General features: G+C 43.5%; 1 protein-coding gene across 5 annotated transcripts in view; it reads right to left on the bottom strand.

Annotated features, from left to right (window-relative positions):
- The window catches only part of KDM2B (lysine demethylase 2B), a 119,513-nt gene that overhangs the window by 31,935 nt on the left and 67,928 nt on the right, over positions 1 to 19,650 (bottom strand). For all 5 annotated transcript variants that reach the window (XM_055550456.1, XM_055550453.1, XM_055550454.1 and 2 more), the window contains exon 12: positions 13,782 to 13,868. In XM_055550456.1, coding sequence (XP_055406431.1) covers positions 13,782 to 13,868 — 87 coding nt within the window. The remainder of the gene's footprint in view (positions 1 to 13,781; positions 13,869 to 19,650) is intronic.

Below are 19,650 nucleotides of genomic sequence, written 5' to 3'. Positions count from 1 at the left end.
TTTTGCCCCTGGAGAATCATTCCACAAGCATTTAAAACCCACATATATCTGTCAGATGGCTCCTTTAAAGAGACCAAGCTTTCTCTTAAATAGAGTTCTTCTCCTAATACTGTCTCCTTACATTACAAAGATCAACCAATAAATATTTACATTCACTGGAAGATTTGTGACTGTGCACAGGATTTCTTTTTTTTTAATTAACTAATTTAACAGGTGACTAGCACTGATCTGAGAAATGTTTCCTGCCATCCATCCCATTTCCAACTCAATCACTGACCTTAGAAAGTTACTTCCCTTCTCCATTCATTTCCCTACACAAATCTAGGTTAAGGCTGAGCGCTCGGACAATTCATACAAAATTAATGGATTCACTTTGCAATCCCACCTCCCACCCCAGAAAATAGGGACTAAAAGTACATAAAATGCCAGCATCATTTGGGCCTATAACCAGGACTTTTTATTATTTTTTTATTGTTTTTTTCCCGAAATACTTGGTATGTGGGATCTTGGTTCCCCAACCAGGGACTGAACCTGCATGCTTGCAGTGAAAGCATGGAGTCCTAACTCCTGGATCACCAGGGAATTCCCTCATGCAGGACTTTCGTAATTTTTTTTCCCCTGTCTACTTTGCATGTGGGATTTTAGTTCCCTAACCCGGGATCAAACCCCTGCCCCCTGCAATGGGAGCACTGAGTCCTAACCACTGGACCACCAGGGAAGACCCCCCAAATATTTTTCTTAACAAGACCAAATCTTGCCCTTGGTCTCCTTCGTAGTCAGAGCACCCCTCACTGTCCATCCCACCATCCTTCAAAGAAAGACCTTGGAAGACCAGGTTATAAAGACTTAAAAAGACCAAATACAAAGCTTACTCAAAATGGGACGATAACGCAGACAGTGAAGAGGCAAAACAGGAGGAAAATTAGCAGCTCTGTTCACAATGGGCAAAGGGCGGAAACAAATCAAATTCTGTCCATCAACGAAAGGTAAACAGAATGTGGTATATCCATACAATGGCGTGTTATGCAGCCATAAAAGGAATGGAGTAGTGATACAAGCTACAACGTGTTGAATCTTGAAAACATGCCAGGTGAAACACACCATATAGTATGATTCCATTTATATAAAATGTCCAGAATAGAAAAATCCACAGGGGCCAAAAGCCAATTCATGATTGCCAGGGGCTGGGTGGGGATGTGATGGGAGAATGGAAAATGACCCCCTAATAGGCATGGGGTTTCTTTGGGGAGTGATGAAAATATCCTGGGGTTTAGAAGGAGGTGATGCTTATACAACACTGTGAAAATATGAAATGTCACTGAATTGGTACTTTAAAATGGCTAATCTTATGCTAATTGAATTTTACTTCAATTTTAAAAATTATGTATTAGGGAGTTTGGGATGGACATGTACACACTGCTATATTTAAAATGGATAACCAACAAGGTCCTACTGTACAGCACAGGGAACTCTGCTCAATGTTTCGTGGCAGCCTGGATGAGAGGGGAGTTTGGGGGAGAATAGATACATGTATATGCATGGCTGAGTCCCTTTGCTGTCCACCTGAAACTGCCATAAGATTATTAATCAGCTATACTCCAATATAAAAAGCTTTTAGAAAGTGTATCTGTATATATATACACATGTGTTTGGGTATATATGTATATATACAATATTTGTATATATATTTGTATTTATATATAATACAAATATTTGTATATACATACACACACACATATACACACACACACACACACACAATTTTTTTTCCTTTTCATCAGGTATCATTTAAGAGTGATCTTAGTTCCTGTCCCTGAAAGGTAACCTGGTTAGGAAATGTAGCCACTCAGCCCTGGAGCAGGTTGAAACTTACAAACCAAGGTGATAGTTGAATCACCTCCTAAATGAGCTGCTAACAGTCACCATGGGGGTCTGATGGGCTTTGACAGCACTTGAAAGCCTTTCACTTAAGGACGCCTAACAAATGCGAATACACATTGGTTGGTATGGCTGGGAGCAGGGATGGGGGAACAGACAGAGACACATACACTCTCTCACACACATACTCCGGCTGCCTTCTTCATGTACATTCTTGCTTTCCTTTAAAAATGGCTCAGCTCCAGCAGGCCAATTTGCCTCTACAAGCCCCTTGGATCTATGAAAATCCATGAGTTTACCAAGATACTCAAAATAGAAAAAGTCTGACAAAACTCATCTGTCACCATTTGAAGCAACCATTATACCAACTCCTTAGTTTGAAAATTGGTGTTTAAAGGGAAAGAATTAAGCATGCGTGCAGCCTTTTCAGGAGGAAGTATATTCAAGGGAAGCGCCCACTGATGAGGGAAAACTGCAGAAAAAAAGCCAGCTAGTGCATAAAGGAGGGATGATAATACTTCAAAGATTCACTTTCTTTTTTTTTTTTGGCTGTGCTGTGCAGTGTAAGGGATCTTAGTTCCCGACCAAAGATTGAACCCATGGCACCCTGCAGTGAAGCGTAGAGTCTTAACCGCTGGACTGCCAGGGGAGTCCCAAAGGTTTATTTTCAGTTCCTGAGAAAATTATTGATACAGGAAAAGAATGATAACTGGTGTTGAAATCATCAGTGAGTGGTAAATGGAAGCAAGGGCCTAACGTATTCCCATCCAGATTATTCTCTAGAGCAAAGAGGGATGAATGTAATTGAATGAGGAGGGAATAATTAGACCACCATTGCTTTAATCCACTACCTATGATATTTAACTTCAATCTAACCAAACCTTTAGACCTAATTTCTAATTTACAGAAATTATAAGAGATAACGAAAAAGCTAAATATCACCAAGAGTAAGCAATCAGACAAATGCATAAAGTGAGATATTCTTCAGGACATGGGTGCATCTTCTCTACCAGTCAGTATTCTGAGAAAGGTCATTAAAAGAGAATTAAGAACAGATTCTTGGAGTGGATCCTGATTTGAACAAAGTAGCTGTAAAAGATAATTTATATGACCCAGCATCAGGAAGAATTGTCAGTTTTGCTAGGTATAATAATGTTATTTCAAGAATGGAGAAAAATATTATTTTTCAGGGATGCAAACCTAAGTATTGAGGGATGGAATGACATGATGTCTGTAATACTCTAAAGAATACTTCAACATAAAAAATAAAGTTAGTTGAAAAACAACATACCCATTAGGAAGGCTATTATGAAAAACAAACAAACAAACAGAAAATAACAATAGCCAGGATGTGGAGAAACTGGAACCCCTCGTGCACTGTTGATAGGAATGTTCGATGCAGTCACTGTGGAAAACAGTACAGCAGCCCCTCCAAAAATTAAAACATAATTATTCTATGATTCCAGCAATTTCATTTCTAGGTATGTACCCAAAAGAACTGAAAATAAGGACTTGAAAAGATTTTCACTCACCTCTGTTCACAGCAGCATTATTTATAACAGCCAAAGGTGGAAGCAACCCAAGTGCCCCTCGACAGATAAATGGGTAAATAAAATGTATATACATACAATGGAAAACCATTCAGCTCTAAAAAGGAAAGAGATTCTGGCACATGCTACAGCATGGATGAACCCTGAAGACATGCTACTTGAAAGGAGCCAGTCACAAAAAGACAAATACTGTATGATTCCACTTATACATGTCTCTAGAAGAGCCAAATTCACAGAGATAAAAAAAGTAGAACATGGGGGAATGGGGATTTAGTGTTTAAGGGATTAAGAATTCCAGTTGCAGATGATGAAAAAGTTCTGGAGACGGACCGTGGTGATGGTTAACAACAATGTTTATGTACTCAATGCCACCCAAAATACACTCAAAATGCCACTCAAATACACCCAAAAATAGCTAACATAGTCAATTTTATGCTGTCTCTTTCCCACAATTTAAGGAAATATGATAAAAGATAAAAAAGATGGACCTAGAGATTACTATACTAAGGGAAGAAAGTCAGAGAGAGACAAAATGCATCTGATATCACTTATATGTGGAACCTAAAACATGGTACAAACGCACGTATTTACAAAACAGACTCACAGACATAGAAAATCTTATGGTTACCAAAGGGGAAAGGAGTGGGGAGAGATAGATTAGGAATTAGGAATTAGCAGATACAAACTACTATATATAAGTAAACAACAAGTCCTACTGTATAGCATAGGGAACTATATTCAATATCACTCAATAACCTATAATGGAAAAGAATCTGAAAAATGTGTAACATTTACTATACAAAAATGAATCACTCTGTTGTACACCAGAAACGAACACAACATTGTAAATCAATTATACTTCAATTTTAAAAAGTAAACTAATAAGTAAAAAGAAATAAAAGAACACCCTCCCCGAGAAGAATCAATCAACTGGGTACACTCAAACCAAAAAGTTTCCCCAGAGCATTCCCCAACACAACCCTTCCTGCCATCTTGTCCCATAAATATTAACTAAGAGAGAAATGAATTTAAATACTCCCTCCCAAAATCATTGTTTTAAGGGAGATTATCTCTGAATTCCTGCAACATGCTTTGCTGTTTAGTCATTTACATACATTGAAGAAGGTGAGTGACTTAGAGCAGGTTTTACCAGAGCTTTCACTTTCTACCTATTTTCTTTGTATATAATTAAAGTTCCCCTTGTCCCAACAAATGGACTTCCTCTTCCCCTTTTTGTAACAGGAAGCAAACTTAAATAAAGCAAATATTTCACCTGTATTCACTTAACTGTGCCCCTTTTTCCTCTAGATCACCTACATTTGGGGAGCAGATTATCTGACAACATCACTTGGTTGCACACACATTCATCTTCCTGATAAAGCCAGATTAGATACGCAGGGGTTGGGTGGGGAGGGCTGTCACAACTTACTTCCAACGTCAGTGATCAAGTATCCTCCTTTGAAACAGGAAATACACAATGCCATTTGATTAAAAAAAAAAGGAAAAGCCTGAAGGATAGAGCACTGTTCTAGAAATAAAACCATGATAATGGCAAGCAATCACTTACAGTGCCAGCCAGGCCTTCTAATTACTCCACCAAAGGCAGGAAAGCCCTGGGTATCTCAATTGCTTTCCAAGAATTTGTCTTTGGCATTATTAACACAGACAGCCAAGCAGGTTATCAGACTAAGGCTGCAGACTTTAATTACAGGTTATTTCAGCTGATCACTGTCTTAAAGTTTCAATAAAATGATACGGTTGATAGCTGAAAAGTTCCAGGTGAGAGATAATATCTTTTTAAGTCCAAGAGGATGAAGGGAGATGCTTAAATGTGAGGGACAAAAGGGTCCAGGGAAGACCAAGAGCCCTTCTTAGTGCTCTTCTAGTCACCATTCTTTTATTGGCTGCAACTGGGACACACAAATTAAAGTAAGGAGAGAGGCTTACTTTCACTAGTGATGACTCTGAGGCATCTGGAGAGCAGGTAAAAGACAGCAAGGAGACTGAACTGACTGACTACAACTTCATCTTCTAGAAGCTCTGGGGAAACCTTGCTATCAAGTTCATTCATTCACTGAACATTTTCTGGAACCAATCTTGCATGACAGGATACAAAAAAGGATGAGAAAAAAATTAATAAGATGAGCTCCAGTCTCAAGAAGCTAATGGAAGCTTAAGACAGATATGCAACAAAATGCAAAGTATAGGGACTTCCCTGGTGGTTAAGAGTCGGCCTTGGAATTGCAGGGGACATGGGTTCCCTAGTCCAAGAAGATCCAACATGCCTCGGGGCAACTAAGCCCAAGTACCACAGCTACTGAGTCCTTGCGCCTGGAGCCCGTGCTCCGCAACAAACAGTAGTCCTGCTCGCCACAACTAGAGAGACCCAGCACAGCCAAAAATAAATAAAATTTTTAAAAATGCAGAGTAGAATGTGGATGTCCAGCAGAAGGAGAAAACGGGAAGTCTGTCTATCAGTCAGGATCTTAGCAGGAAATGAAATGGCATCCTGGCACCCTCCCACCAGGTCACGGAGGGGAGTTGAACAGAGGCTCAATTTACAGAGCATCGTTGGGTTCGACTAAAAAAGGCAGGGGGCTCAGGATCCCAGTCATATGATTCAGAGATTACGGATTCTGGAACCAGAGATCATATATCTGGTCAGAGACCTGGGGTCCCAGCTTGTAAGAAACGTTGGCGTTCTTTGACCATCAATGGGATTTTTCTCTTGCTGATGTTGGAGGCAACATTATCCAGAATGAGCAGACCATCTCTTGTGGGTATTCTGTGATCAGGGGTTTTTACTGTCTGTGCTCCTGGGAACCTGCTGGCCTCCAAACTCCATAGATGACTTAGCTGTCACTTAGGGAAGCCCTGGGGACTCTAGGTGGGGGTCCTGGATTGTGCCTCTCCACCCTACAGCCCCTGCTGCCGGTCTCCCCGCTGCCTGTTCCTGATCTCCAAGGCTGCTCTCACGAGGCTTCTTCCAGCACATTCTAAGGCAAGTTACCCTTCTGCTCACAGGCCTAGGGTTCCTCCCTCCAGTGGAGTGCAGAAGGCATAAAGAACCAGTTCCTTAAACCAGCCCCCTTTAGGGAAATGCCAGCTGTGACTACCTCCACGAAATTGAGCCATTCAGGGCCTTGCCTGAGATTGAGTTTTTGCACCAGCCAGTAATCATGTAGAGATGGGGAATGTCTCTAAACTAATCATCCCCTTCTGACCCAGCTCCTCCTCCAGTGTCTTCTATTTCTGCCTTCTAGATGGGCAGATTCGGGATTATTATTTACTAACAGAACTATGAAAAAGCCTAAGTGCTATCACTGATGATGGAAGGGCTGCTGCTACTGTTGCTAAGTCGATTCAGTCGTGTCCGACTCTGTGTGACCCCAGAGATGGCAGCCCACCAGGCTCCCCCATCCCTGGGATTCTCCAGGCAAGTACACTGGAGTGGGTTGCCATTTCCTTCTCCAGTGCATGAAAGTGAAAAGTGAAAGTAAAGTCGCTCAGTCGAGTCCGACTCTTAGAGACCCCATGGACTGCAGCCTACCAGGCTCCTCTGTCCATGGGATTTTCCAGGCAAGAGTACTGGAGTGGTGTGCCATTGCCTTCTTCGGATGGAAGGGCTACTATAGAGGCATTCTGCAGACAGCCCCTCACAGCAACCTTGTAGGAAAGCGCTATGAGCCCTTTTCACAGGTGAGTAAACTAAGGCTCAGACTGTCCCACAACCACACAGTTAGTAAGCGGCAGAGCCAGGAGTCCAGGTGTACCTGACCCCAGAGCTCAGCCTCATTGTGCATGAGAATTACCTGTGAAGCATTTAACAAGTGCAGATTCCTAGGCCCCACCAACACCTAATGAATAAGAATGTCTCAGGGGAACCCAGGAAACAACTTAGAAAAAAAAAATACGTTTCCCAGGTAAAGCAGATGTCACCAGCCTGAGCACAGGTCCTCATGAGGCCACACGGCCTTTATAGGAAATGATCTGGCCCTGAGCAGGCAACAATAAATGGCAGGCATTATCCTCCTCCTCAACTGTATACCATCAACTTAATTACTTGGGGGAGACAGGAGCTGGGAGCAGGGCAGTGGGAACAGGAAGTACATGGGGGCCTCTTTTAATGACTTATGTGACTCTCCTTCAGGGAAAGGCTGTGTGTGACGCTCCGGGGGGACCCCAGACTTATCAGGCCTCCCAGATCTAAATGACCAAGTATGGAGGAAGGGGAAGAGCAGAACTGAAGCATGACACAGATATCAGCTGTGTGTGTGTGTGTGTGTGTCTGTCTTCCTCCCATGGTTCCGGTGGCGTCCCCGTAAGGAAGCTGATCCACTAACTGCTGTAGAGGGCTGTCCCCATGTCCCTGTCAGGGTTCTTGGTACACTCTGCAGCCTCTCTGCTCCTCCACTCCAGAAAAATTGACAATAATTGAAATTCAAGAGGCAGCCTGGTTTGGCCACTAGAGATTAAGAAGCAAATGCATCAACCTGTTCTCTTTCCAGGAAAACCGTGGCTTCCTCTCACCTCCTTCCTCGGTTTCCTTTTCTGGGAACCAACCTGCAGCCTGGCCCGGTAGAAGCGTCTGGCTGCTGCGAGGGAGGTCAACACACTAATAAGGCTGAGGTCAGAAGTCGGGCCTCAAAGTAGTTCAGTTCCCTCAGTTTGGCTCTAAGGTCACAGACAACCTCCCCCTCTCCAAATCTTACCACATGGTCATAAAAGGAAGTGGCCAGAGTATAGACGGATCAAAACAAATCCATCACCACTGGTGAAAACAGCCAATGGGGTGGAGTGGGGGTGGGGGGACGGTGACCAAGGGTGATTCAGTAGCATCTCTGATTTGAAAGACGCCACATCAGAAATGACCTCATGGCACCTAATCAGTTCCAGAAAGGGACTTTGTTCTCCAGGAGGCAAGGTGGGAGATCAAAGCATTTCTTGCTAATCATCATTTAGCATTAATTATTTAAGTAACCCGAGCCAAACCCGGACCGCTCCTGACTTCGCATCCTGACAGCCTCAATGAGCACCCTTGATCTTTCAAGCCAACCTGCATCAAATTGGGAGGAAGCCGACTGCAAACCTGGGAATCGAGAGACCCGGGGCGGCCCAGGCAGTCAGTCGTGTACTTACTTCTTCCTTTCCTGTTAACTTCTTAACCCCACCAGCCAGGAACCGCATAAATACGGCACCCGGCCGCCCCTCCCCCTGCCCTCCGCCACGTCTCAGAGAGTTCCTCAGGCGCAGGGACAAATCTGGGGATGAACACCTTAGATTCATAAGCTGGGTGGCCTCAGACTTACCAGCGTACCTCTCTGAACCTCCAGTTTCAGCTGCATCATGAAGATAATCCCATCATCCCAGCCTCGTTGTAAGAATTCAATAAGACCTCAGAACTGTTGCATACATTTAGAAGGAATACACGGGGGTTTGGTTATACCAGAAATAATTTATTTCTACAGTTGAAGGGGGAATCATGATATTCATTATTATATGATTTATTCCTTTTTGTATAATGTGTAATACATGTTATGGACTAAACTGTGTCCTCCTCAAATCCATATGTTGAAGTCTGACCCCCAGCACCTCAGAATGTGACTGTGTTTGAAAATAGGTCTTTTTTTGTTTGTTTAATTTGGCTGCACCAGGTCTTAGTTACAGCACAAGGGATCTTCACTCTTTCATTGCACCATGCATTTTTTTTTTTAATTGCAGCACGCAGGATCTAGTTCCCTGACCAGGGATGGAACTGGGCCCCCTGCAGTGGAAGTGTGGAGTCTTAACCACTGTACCACCAGGGAAGTCCCTAGAGATAGGTCTTTAATGAGGTAATAGGTAAGGTAAGTCACTTAAGTCGTGTCCGACTCTGTGCGACCCCATAGACGGCAGCCCACCAGGCTCCCCCATCCCTGGGATTCTCCAGGCAAGAACACTGGAGTGGGTTGCCATTTCCTTCTCCAATGCATGAAAGTGAAAAGTGAAAGTGAAGTCGCTCAGTCATGTCCGACTCTTATCAACCCCATGGACTGCAGCCTTCCAGGCTCCTCCATCCATGGGATTTTCCAGGCAAGAGTACTGGAGTGGGGTGCCATTGCCTTCTCCAGTCTAAATGGTGTCCTTATAAGAAGAGGAGATTAGAACACGCACAAAAGGAAGACCATGAGAAGACTCAGAGAGACAACGGCCATCTATAAACCAAGGAGAGAATCCTCAGAAGAAATAAATCCTGCCAACTGACATCTTGATCTCAGACTTCTGGCTTCCATAAAGGTGAGAAAATTAATTTTTCTGTCATTTCAGCCCCTCAGTCTGGGGTATTTTGTTATGCTGGCCCTTGCAAACTCATACAATTAACTTCAAATAATTCATAGGAAAAAAAACTCGAATGGCTCTAATGAAAAAGACAGGCAATATGAGACTTCTGTGGTGTCCAGTGGTTAAGATTCTGAGCTTCCAGTGCAGGGGGCATGGGTTCCATCTCTGGTCAGGGAACTAAGATCCCATATGCTGCATGGCACATGCAGCCAAAAATTTTTTTAACTGAAAAAAAAAAGATAGGCAATAGGTGTTGGGTGAAGATGTGGAGAAATTGGAACTCTTGTAATTGCCGAGGGGAACACAAAATGCTGTAGCCACTTTGGGAAACAGTCTGGCAGTTCCTCATAGAGTTACCATCTGGTAAGCCAATTGCATGGAGAAGGCAATGGTAACCCACTCCAGTACTCTTGCCTGGAAAATCCTGTGGACGGAGGAGCCTGGTGGGCTGCTGTCTATGGGGTCGCACAGAGTCAGACACGACTGAGCGACTTCACTTTCACTTTTCACTTTCATGCACGGGAGAAGGAAATGGCAACCCACTCCAGTGTTCTTGCCTGGAGAATCCCAGGGACGGGGAAGCCTGGTGGGCTGCCGTCTATGGGGTCACACAGAGTCGGACATGACTGAAGCGACTTAGCAGCAGCAGCAAGCCAACTGCATGCCTAGGTTTCTACCCAAGAGAAATGAAAACATAACTTCACATAAAAACCTGTACATAAATTATTCATGGCATCATCAATCACAATAGCCAAAACGGAGAAAGAGCACAAATGCCCATGGACTGATGAACAGATAAATGGACTGTGGTCCATCTATACAATGGAATATTATTCAACCCTATAAAGGCATAAAATACTGATAGATGCACAATGGAGATGAACCTTGGAAACATTCTGCTAAGTGAAAGTAGTCACAGAAGGCCACATACTGTATAATTCTATTTATATGAAATGTCCAGAATAGGCAAATCCATGGAGACAGAAAGTTTCCAGGGGTTGGGGGAAGGGGAACTGACTGCGGATGGAGTTTCTTCTAAGGGGTATGAAAATGTTCTAAAATGAAGATTGTGGTTGTGGGGATGGTTCCACAACTCTGAATATTTTCAATATATTAAAAACATACTAACTAACTTTAAGTGGGAAAACCATAAAGTATGGGAGTCTTATTTATTATAAGATTAAAAAAAAAAAGAAAAGCCTGCTACCATGAGCATTGTTAAATGTCAAAGGCTCACTCTTCTCCCTCCCACTCACTCTTTCCCAACCAGCCTAAGGGTTCCAATTTCTCCTACCCATGTTGACACCAGCCATGCATTATAGTCCCATGCTTATAAACCAATCCTCCAGAGGAAACTTCAATAAGAACTACTGCCCCCAGAAGCCAGCTTCTTGTTTCCAGACCTTAAGAGGAAAGGGGGCAGAGGTTTGAATAAAAAAAAAAAAAAAATGCCTAGAAGCCCCTGAGGACTGCGCTGGGGGTCTGCTCCAGCACAGAAGACAGGGCACATTTATGGTCCTGAAGTGATCTCCAGAGAGGCTGGTCTGAACACCTCCATTAATTCTGAGATTACAGTGAACAATGCCAAGTGGGTTCCTTTTGAAGCCCATGTTCTACAAACCCCAATCCATCCCATGAAGCAATTCCTCCACCATAAGGGAAGCGGGCAGCAAGGCAAAGCCACGGTTTCCTCTACAGGTTCAAAGCAACCATGGGGCCTGGCTGGGCTATTTCAAGGTGCTATGTGTGCAAGTACAGTCTGTGATCTGACAAATGACATTTATATTTCTGCCCATTTAGGGGAAAGTCAGCTCTGAAACCCCACGCATGTCCACAGATCGGGGAGCTAAAGGTAGAAGATGTGGAGGCAAATCCTTTTCAATCCTATGGCCACTTCAGTTCCCACTAAGCTTCAGACAGAATCAGAATTCAACACCCACAAGGAATTGGGTGCCTTCTCTCCATTAACAAGTCCACATTTAGGAAGATAATCAAAGATAATCAAAAAGGTTAACAGGATAACCCAGAACAGCAATGTCCAACAGAAACATAATGTGAGCCACTTAAGTACTTGAAGCCACTCTTTAAAAGATAAAAAGAAACAGGTGAAATGAGTATTAATAATCCATTTTATTTAATGGATTATCAGGCTTCCCTGGTCACAGATGGTAAAGAATCTGCCTGTAATGCAGGAGACCCAGGCATGGCAACCTACTCCAGTATTCTTGCCTGGAGAATTCCATGGACAGAGGAGCCTGGCAGGCTACAGTCCATGGGGTCACAAAGAGTTGGACACAACTGAGTGACTGACACACAATATGATCATTTCAATGAGGGTTGCCAGATTCTGCAAATAAAAATACAGCCATATTACATTTCAGAAAAGAACAAAAACTTTTTTAGCATAAATATATCCCATGTAATATATGGGACATATTAAACTAAAAAGCGGTCTGTATAATTGTCTGAAAATCTGAAGTTCAAATTTAAATGAGCTTCCTTTTTCAAATCTGGCAACCCTAATTTCAACATGCAATCAATATATGTGGTATTGTACACTGTTCTTTTTTATAGTGTCTTTAAAATCTGTTATGTATATTATACTGGCAGCACCTCTTAATTTAAGCTGGCCGTATCTAAAGTGCTTAATAGCCACACATGGCTCATGGCCTTTTGGACAGTACAGATCGAGAAAGTTCTAGAAAGTTCCTCTCAGTGTTTTTTATAACAGTAAAAAATCAGAAATTAGCAAAATACCCATCAACAGGAAGGCTGCTTAGGTCACAACCAACATTTGGAGAACTTACCATGAGTCAGCCCTCGTCCTATGGACTCTGCATGTGTTATTTTTAGTCCTCACAATGACCGCTCAAAGTAGGTGCCCGTATAACACCTTTCTACAAATGAGGAAGCAAGGCTCTTGGAACTCATATGACTTGCTCAAGAAAGTGAGGAAGCCAAGACAGACTGATGACAGATGAATGGGTTCACAGATATATATCCCACCCTAGATACACCAAGATGTTATTGGTTTTCTCTGGACGGAAGACACTGGGGCAGGTATTGGTTGAAAGTTAGGCCTCCACCGTCAGTTAGACCTATGTTTGCATCCTCGGCTCTGCCAAGTAACCTAACAAGTAACTTCGCCTTTTTAAGCCTCGGTTTCCCCATTGGTAAAACAAATCCTAAGCCTATTCACTGGATTGTGGGAGTCTAAATAAAACAGGGCACGTAGAGGACTAAGTTCTCAGTGACAGCAGTACTACTCTTCTCAGCATCCTTGTCCATTCCTGTTTGATCAGATTTTTCATGGTGAGCATCAACCCTTCTTGTGTTTTTTGTTTTTTGGTCACACTGCAAGGCATGCAGGATATTAATTCTCTGACCAGGGATTGAACCTGTGTCCCTTGCAGTGGAAGCACAGAGTCCTACCCACTGGACTTCCAGGGAATTCCCAAGGATCCATTTAGAAAGAGGAAAAAATTTAACTTTGAAAAGAGGAGAAAACAGATTTCCTGTGGTGAAACAGGGATTTCAGTGTGGTCTAGTGGCTAAGACTCTGTGCTCCCAGTGCAGGGGGCCCGGGTTTGGTCCCTGGTGAGGAAACAAGATACTACATGCTGCAACTAAAGATTCCACGTGCCTCAACTAAAACAGACACAGTCAAATACATAAATTTTTTTTCTTTAAAGGAAAAAACAGCCCATGAAGCAGCTGGAGGACAAAGGAAAGACGGAGATAGAGAAGCAAGGAGAGAGGGGAGGAAAAATGACAGGCAAAGGTGAGGTATCATTTCCCTGCAGTTTTCTGCGTGACCACAAAGGGGCACTGCCTGCAGTTTCCACAGCAAGGGGAAATGATCCCCCTTTGAAAAACAAACACTTGCAAGGAAAAAAAATCACCAGCACCATTCATATTGACTCGGAGGCCTCTCCCTGGAGTTCCCCCTGAAAAGCTGCCGACATTCATCGTACAGGAGATGTGAAAAAGCAGTGGATGTGGTCTCCCAGCTGTGGGTGACCTGTGTCTTACCTTTGGAGTCTTCTTTGGCCAAGTGACTACGGGGACCCCAGTGATGGCCAGACTGGGGTCATCCTCCGCGTGCTCCTTCAGGACATTCTGTGGTCAAGCAAAGGAGCCATATTAGCCCAGGGTACAGGAGATGTCTCTGAAGGGAGTGGAGGCTGGCCCTTACCCAGCAAAAGACAAAGTTCTCTGCAGCTTCACTGCCTGCCCCCTGACTCCACCAATACCCACATGCTCAATAGAAACCAAGTTGCCAGGGTTCCCCAGGGTCCGTAAAACACAAAACATCCCCTTCTCCAAAAAAAGTTTTTAAAAAGCAAATCGCCCACCTCCCTGAGACTTCCACGAACATATTGCTCACTGATCATACGACAACAAACATTTGTCCAGAGCACCAAAGACTCATGGACCCAGCCTCCTTTAATCCTTACACAGTCCTCTGAGACGTGCTTGCTGGGCAGCGGTCTAATAAATCCTCTAACGTACAAGAATTCAACTATGTCCTCAGAGAAACAAACAAAGCAAACATGAGATCTCACTGATGAGCCCTGACTCTGGTTTTTCACCAGTCAGCAAGTATGCCCTAAGTCCTCTCATCCAGGTGTGAAAAGACATGTCTTTGTTTTTTGCATCAAGGTCCCTAAACATAAGTACTCAGTCAACTGGACAAATGCTGGCAGAAAAAAATGGGCTATGATGGACACACCGCCAGACTTTGTGTGGGTCTCCCACATGGCACTTCATGGTCACTCCTTTGTAGGTGGTTTCAATGCTTTACAGGGTAATCCTGACTTCAGCAGCTTTTGGTGTTATGTGTAGCCAACTGCAGAACCTCACCAAGGTGTAAGATGTCACTCCGCTGAATTATCCCTATCCAGTAAGGCAACCAAGATTCAGAAATGCTCAAAGGACTTGGATGCCATTCCAGACTAAGAGGGCAGAGCCCTGAACCCTGCTCTCTGGCACCAGACTTCCTGCCCGATGACCATGTCATGGGGTGCATCCACACGGGATTTGGGGCTGAATCCGCACCATACCATAAGAAAGTGTTGAGGGATGGACAGGAAACTGTTACTGGTCTATTCTGACCCCAACCACTAATTTTTGGATTGTACAAAAAACACTCCTGCAGAGACATCCAAGGACAGAGTAAGTTGCATAGCAGCACTTAACAGGAAGTGCAAAAGAGCTCAGAAGATAAATGTAGGTGAAGATGATTTTAACTCACTTTCCCTAGTCTTCACCAGAAAGAATCCAATTCACTTCTAATTTATTCTCCTGATTTTCCTGCTTTAATTTTCAATTGGTTGCCTGATTTTTCAAACTGTGCTTTATTACCTCAAACACGCCTGAATAACTTCCTCCTCTTCCCACGGAAGGAGGCCAACAGCAAGGTCAGGGGCTTGGGCTCCGGGTTCAATTCTCAGCACGTACAACTTTCTCCAAGTCCAACAGTCAACATCAATGATTTATAAACACTGTTTTTATAAAATGTCTTGGTTCACTGCGATATCCCCCAGCCTTACACAATGACTAACCTACGGGAAGCCTCCAGTAAATATCTTAAAAAACTGAAGCCACAAATCCCCAAAGAGGGACTTTCTGCTGAATGTCTGACCTCTCAAATCTGTCAAGGTTGACACACACAAGCAAACTCTGAGAGACTACCACAGCCAAGGGGCCAGAGAAAGCACACAAGGAAAAACTGAGGAAAAGTTAATAAATTATACACTTAACAACAATGTATCAATAATGTTTCATTAGAAGTAACAAAGGCACCATATTAAGGTAGGATGTTAGTAACTGGGGGAAACAGGGTGTAGGGTATGTGGAAACTCTGTATTATGTGCAGAATTTTTCTGAAAATCTAAAACTGTTCTAAAACACAAATCAACAATTACACTTCTAAAACAATTTTAAAATAATTTTAAAACAATAGCGATGAGCAAATAATCATTTTAAAAATGCTAATAAGACAGTAGTAACAGTTACAATAAAGGAAAACAGGATTCTTAGGCTGCCAATTTTGCTAATACCTATGCGGCATATTTAAAAAATAATACAACAGAAGGGAAACAAGCAGACACGATTCATCTCAGGTATGGACTTCACATGGAGCATCCGAGGCAACCAAAAGCTGGGGCAGTGGCAGCAATCATGCCTGGAGGAGGGAGTATTTCATCACTAACATTGTTTTTTGTTTGTTTGTTTTGGGGTTTTTTGGCTGCACCACCAAATCTTAGTTCCCCAATCAAGGATAAAGAACCTGTGACCCCAGCAATGGAAGTGCAGAGTCCTAACCACTGGATTGCCAGGGAATTTCCACTGACGTTGTTTAGAACTGCCAATTCCTGGTGATGATAAAAAGCAAATCAACTTTTTATCAACTTCATTTTTTAAATTATGGCTTTCACAAACACTGCAGACACTGCACCCCTCAGAACTTGCATCCGAATGGGCCATTTCCACAGCCCTCTCCCCACCTTGGTCCACCTCTCGGAGTAGGTGGAAGCAGCCAGTTTGAGAGGATGAACACATCAGGAGGGCAGGCACCTCACGTTGTGTTGAATGAAAGGATGGGAGTAAGAGGCCCTGAGGTCTTGCTCCGCAGCGGGCACCATAATAAACATTTCATGTCCACACTCTCATCCAATCCTCTTGGCCACCCTGTGGGATGAACGACCATTTCCACAGAGCAGATGAGAAGGGCAGGGCTCAAGGGGCGAAGGGAACTGTTGACTAGCACTCAGCCAGGAAGGGCTGGAGGCTCTTGATGACCTGGGCTCTTTAACCTTGGCATCATTCAGCCGGTCTCTGAAAAGGGAATGGAGCCATGTTCACAGCAACACTGTTCACAACAGCCAAACAGCAGAAACAACCCAAGTGTCCACGGATGGATAAATGGATAACATACAACCCATGGAATATTATACAGCCTGAAAAAGGAAGGGAATTCTGTCACATGCTGTAACACGGATGAACCTGAACGACATTACGCTCAGTGAAATAAGCCAAAGTCCTACACAAAAGGACAAGTACCACACGATGCCACTAATATGAGGTGCCTAAAGCAGTAAATTCATAAAAGCATAAAGTAGAAAGCTGGTAGCCATGGGTGGGAGGAGGGGACAAGTGGGGAGTTACTGTTTAATGGATATGGAGGGGATTTTCTTACTTTAATTTTTTTTCTGGATATAGAGTTTTAAGTTCAGGAAGATCAAAAAGCTCTGGCTATGGATGGTGATGGTTGCACAACAATGGAAATGTACTTAATGTCACTGAACTGAACGCTTAAACATTGTTAAAATTTTATGTTATGTATATTTTACCACTGGCTGAGGGGTGAAGAATCCACTCACCAAAGCAAGGGACTCGGGTTCAATGCCTGGGTCAGAAAGATCCCCTGGAGGAGGGCATGGCAACCCACTCCAGTATTTTTGCCTAGGAAATGCCATGGACAGAGGAGCCTGGTGGGCTACAGTCCATGGGGCTGCAAAACAGTGCAGACACTACTTTGCAACTAAACAACAATATTTTTAACTATTATATTTTTAAATATTTTTATCTATTTTTAACTGGGGAGGAAGAAGTGGGGCAAAGCAGTCCCTCCCTAAGGAATGGATCCAGGACTTCCCTGAATGGTGGTCCAGTGGTTGGAAATCTGCCTGCCAATGCAGGGAACATGGGTTTGATCCCTGGTTGGGGAAGATTCCACATGTTGAGGAGTAACTAAGCTGGCGAACCACAACTGCTGAGCCTGAGGCATGCCTAGAGCCCATGCTCCACAACAAGGAAGCCTCCACACTGAGAAGTTCACGTACCACAACAAAGAGCAGCACACTCCCGCCGTAACTAGAGAAAGGCTCCCTGCAGCGACAAAGACCCAGCACAGCCATTAATAAATAAAGGAATGGATTCACGACCTTCTAGAAAGTACAAGTTGGGCACATACTACCTCTCCAGTTAAACTTTTGCTGTTATGCCTGGGACGACACTAGTTTTAGAGTCAGAAGATCTAGGACAACCTGTGTGATCTCAGGTAAGCCACAGCTTCCTAACGTGTGGCCCTGGGTGGGGGCGGGGGGGGGAGCGATGTCTGCACCCTGATAGGAGGCTACAAAGCTGGAGGTAATTTTACTACCATTCTTAGGAACATTTGTTGAGTGCTTGCCCTAAATGTTAAAATGATCTCAACTGGGAGACTTCCCTGGTGGTCCAGTGGTAAAGAATCCACTTTCTATGCAGGGGATATGGGTTCAATCCCTGGTCTGTGAACTAAGATCTCACACGCCGTGGGGCAAAGAGGCCCACAGGCCACAACTAGAGAAACCTGCACACTGCAATAAAGACCTAGCAAGCACAGCCAAAAAAGAAAAAAAAAAATTCCTACCTGTGGGGCAGGACTGATTCTCCCTGTTTCACAAAAGCAGAAACTAAACTTGAGAGGTTCAGTGATAATAGTTCAAGGTCATAGAGCTGAGAGGTGGGCAGAAGCCAGCACTGACCTGGTCCATCTGATGACAAGTCTAAAGAGTAACACTGGGTGGTAAAGCCTCAGGAGATCGTGGCAGCAACCTCTCCAGCTGATCCTACCCCATTATTAAAAAGACACCTAGGAGAAAATCTGGGCTTAGAGTTACCATTCAACTCGCAAATACAGAAATGAATCACAGTCACCTGTTCTTTGCCAAGAAGAGAGAGAACTAATTTGACTACTAATGCCTTTACAAAGCATCTCAAACAGCCCCCCCAAGTCACAGAAGAGGCTTCCATGACCAAATTGGGCCTGCACAACCATGAAGTTTTGCTGACGTTTCATGGTTCTTACTAACCCATATGAATTTTACACCCTCCTCCACAATACATCAGTTTGTTTTTTTAAAAAATGTTTCCTGCCCACCCCCCAAAATCATTAACACAAAAAGAGCTTTTCAGGAAGATAGTGCATGTGTAACCAAAGCTTATATGGTTATGAATACATGTACAGATATCTGGCCATATGGTTGGGAGGGGGCGGGGCAGAGGACTTCCATAGGACTTTCTGCCCCCACCCCCCATCCCAATCTTTAACTCTAGGCTAGGCATGACAAACTCAAATGCCTCCAGGAACCAATCAGGTAAAGTGAAAAATATAAATGGACCAGAAAGACAGAGAGTGGTGTGGTCACCTGTGGCAAACTAGAGACCACATGCCCTATTTAAAGATAGCAGATGCTTTCTAATTTCAACCTACTAACCTCCTGTGGGAATGAAAGCCCCACTAGATCTCTGATTTTCAGAAGAAACCAAAGATCCAGAGTTTTATTTGAAATCTCTCCAATTTCAAATGTTGGCAACTGACTGAAAATTTAAAAAAAATAAAAAACAAACAACACTTGGGAGCCAAATATATCTGTGGGCTGGCTTGGGCCACGGGGTGACCAGTTTACAAAGGCTACTCTGCGTATGATTGAAAATAGTGACTGGTTGCCTTGGTTTGGTTTGCGTTTCCTTCTGAACTGTCTCAAGATTTCCTGTCATTTCACAATCAGAGCTGGAGTCAGTGACTCACAAGCATTAAAGTGAGGCAGGCCTCTTTAGAGGAATGTCTGGGTACAAAAATTTATTACTGAAGTCATAAGTATTATTAATAATTAAGACATAATTATAAATAATAATTAAAATTAATAGACACCTCCCCAAGTATCCCTCTGTCGGGGGATCTCACACACTTCCTGAAGGAAGCAATACCTCTCCACATGTGGCTGTCAGTGGCCACCAGGGGGCGCTCTGGACTCTGTCCCTCAGGGAAGTATTGTGTTTTCATTTGTATGTGACAGGCTGCAGGAAGAGGAGATTATTCTAATTGGACATTTTCTCTCTGAGAAATAAATTG

The sequence above is a fragment of the Bubalus kerabau genome, chromosome 16 (genome assembly GCF_029407905.1).
Source record: "Bubalus kerabau isolate K-KA32 ecotype Philippines breed swamp buffalo chromosome 16, PCC_UOA_SB_1v2, whole genome shotgun sequence".
Classification (NCBI taxonomy): domain Eukaryota; kingdom Metazoa; phylum Chordata; class Mammalia; order Artiodactyla; family Bovidae; genus Bubalus; species Bubalus kerabau.
Note: the sequence above shows the minus strand (reverse complement) of the source record. Positions and strands in the feature narration are given on the sequence as shown.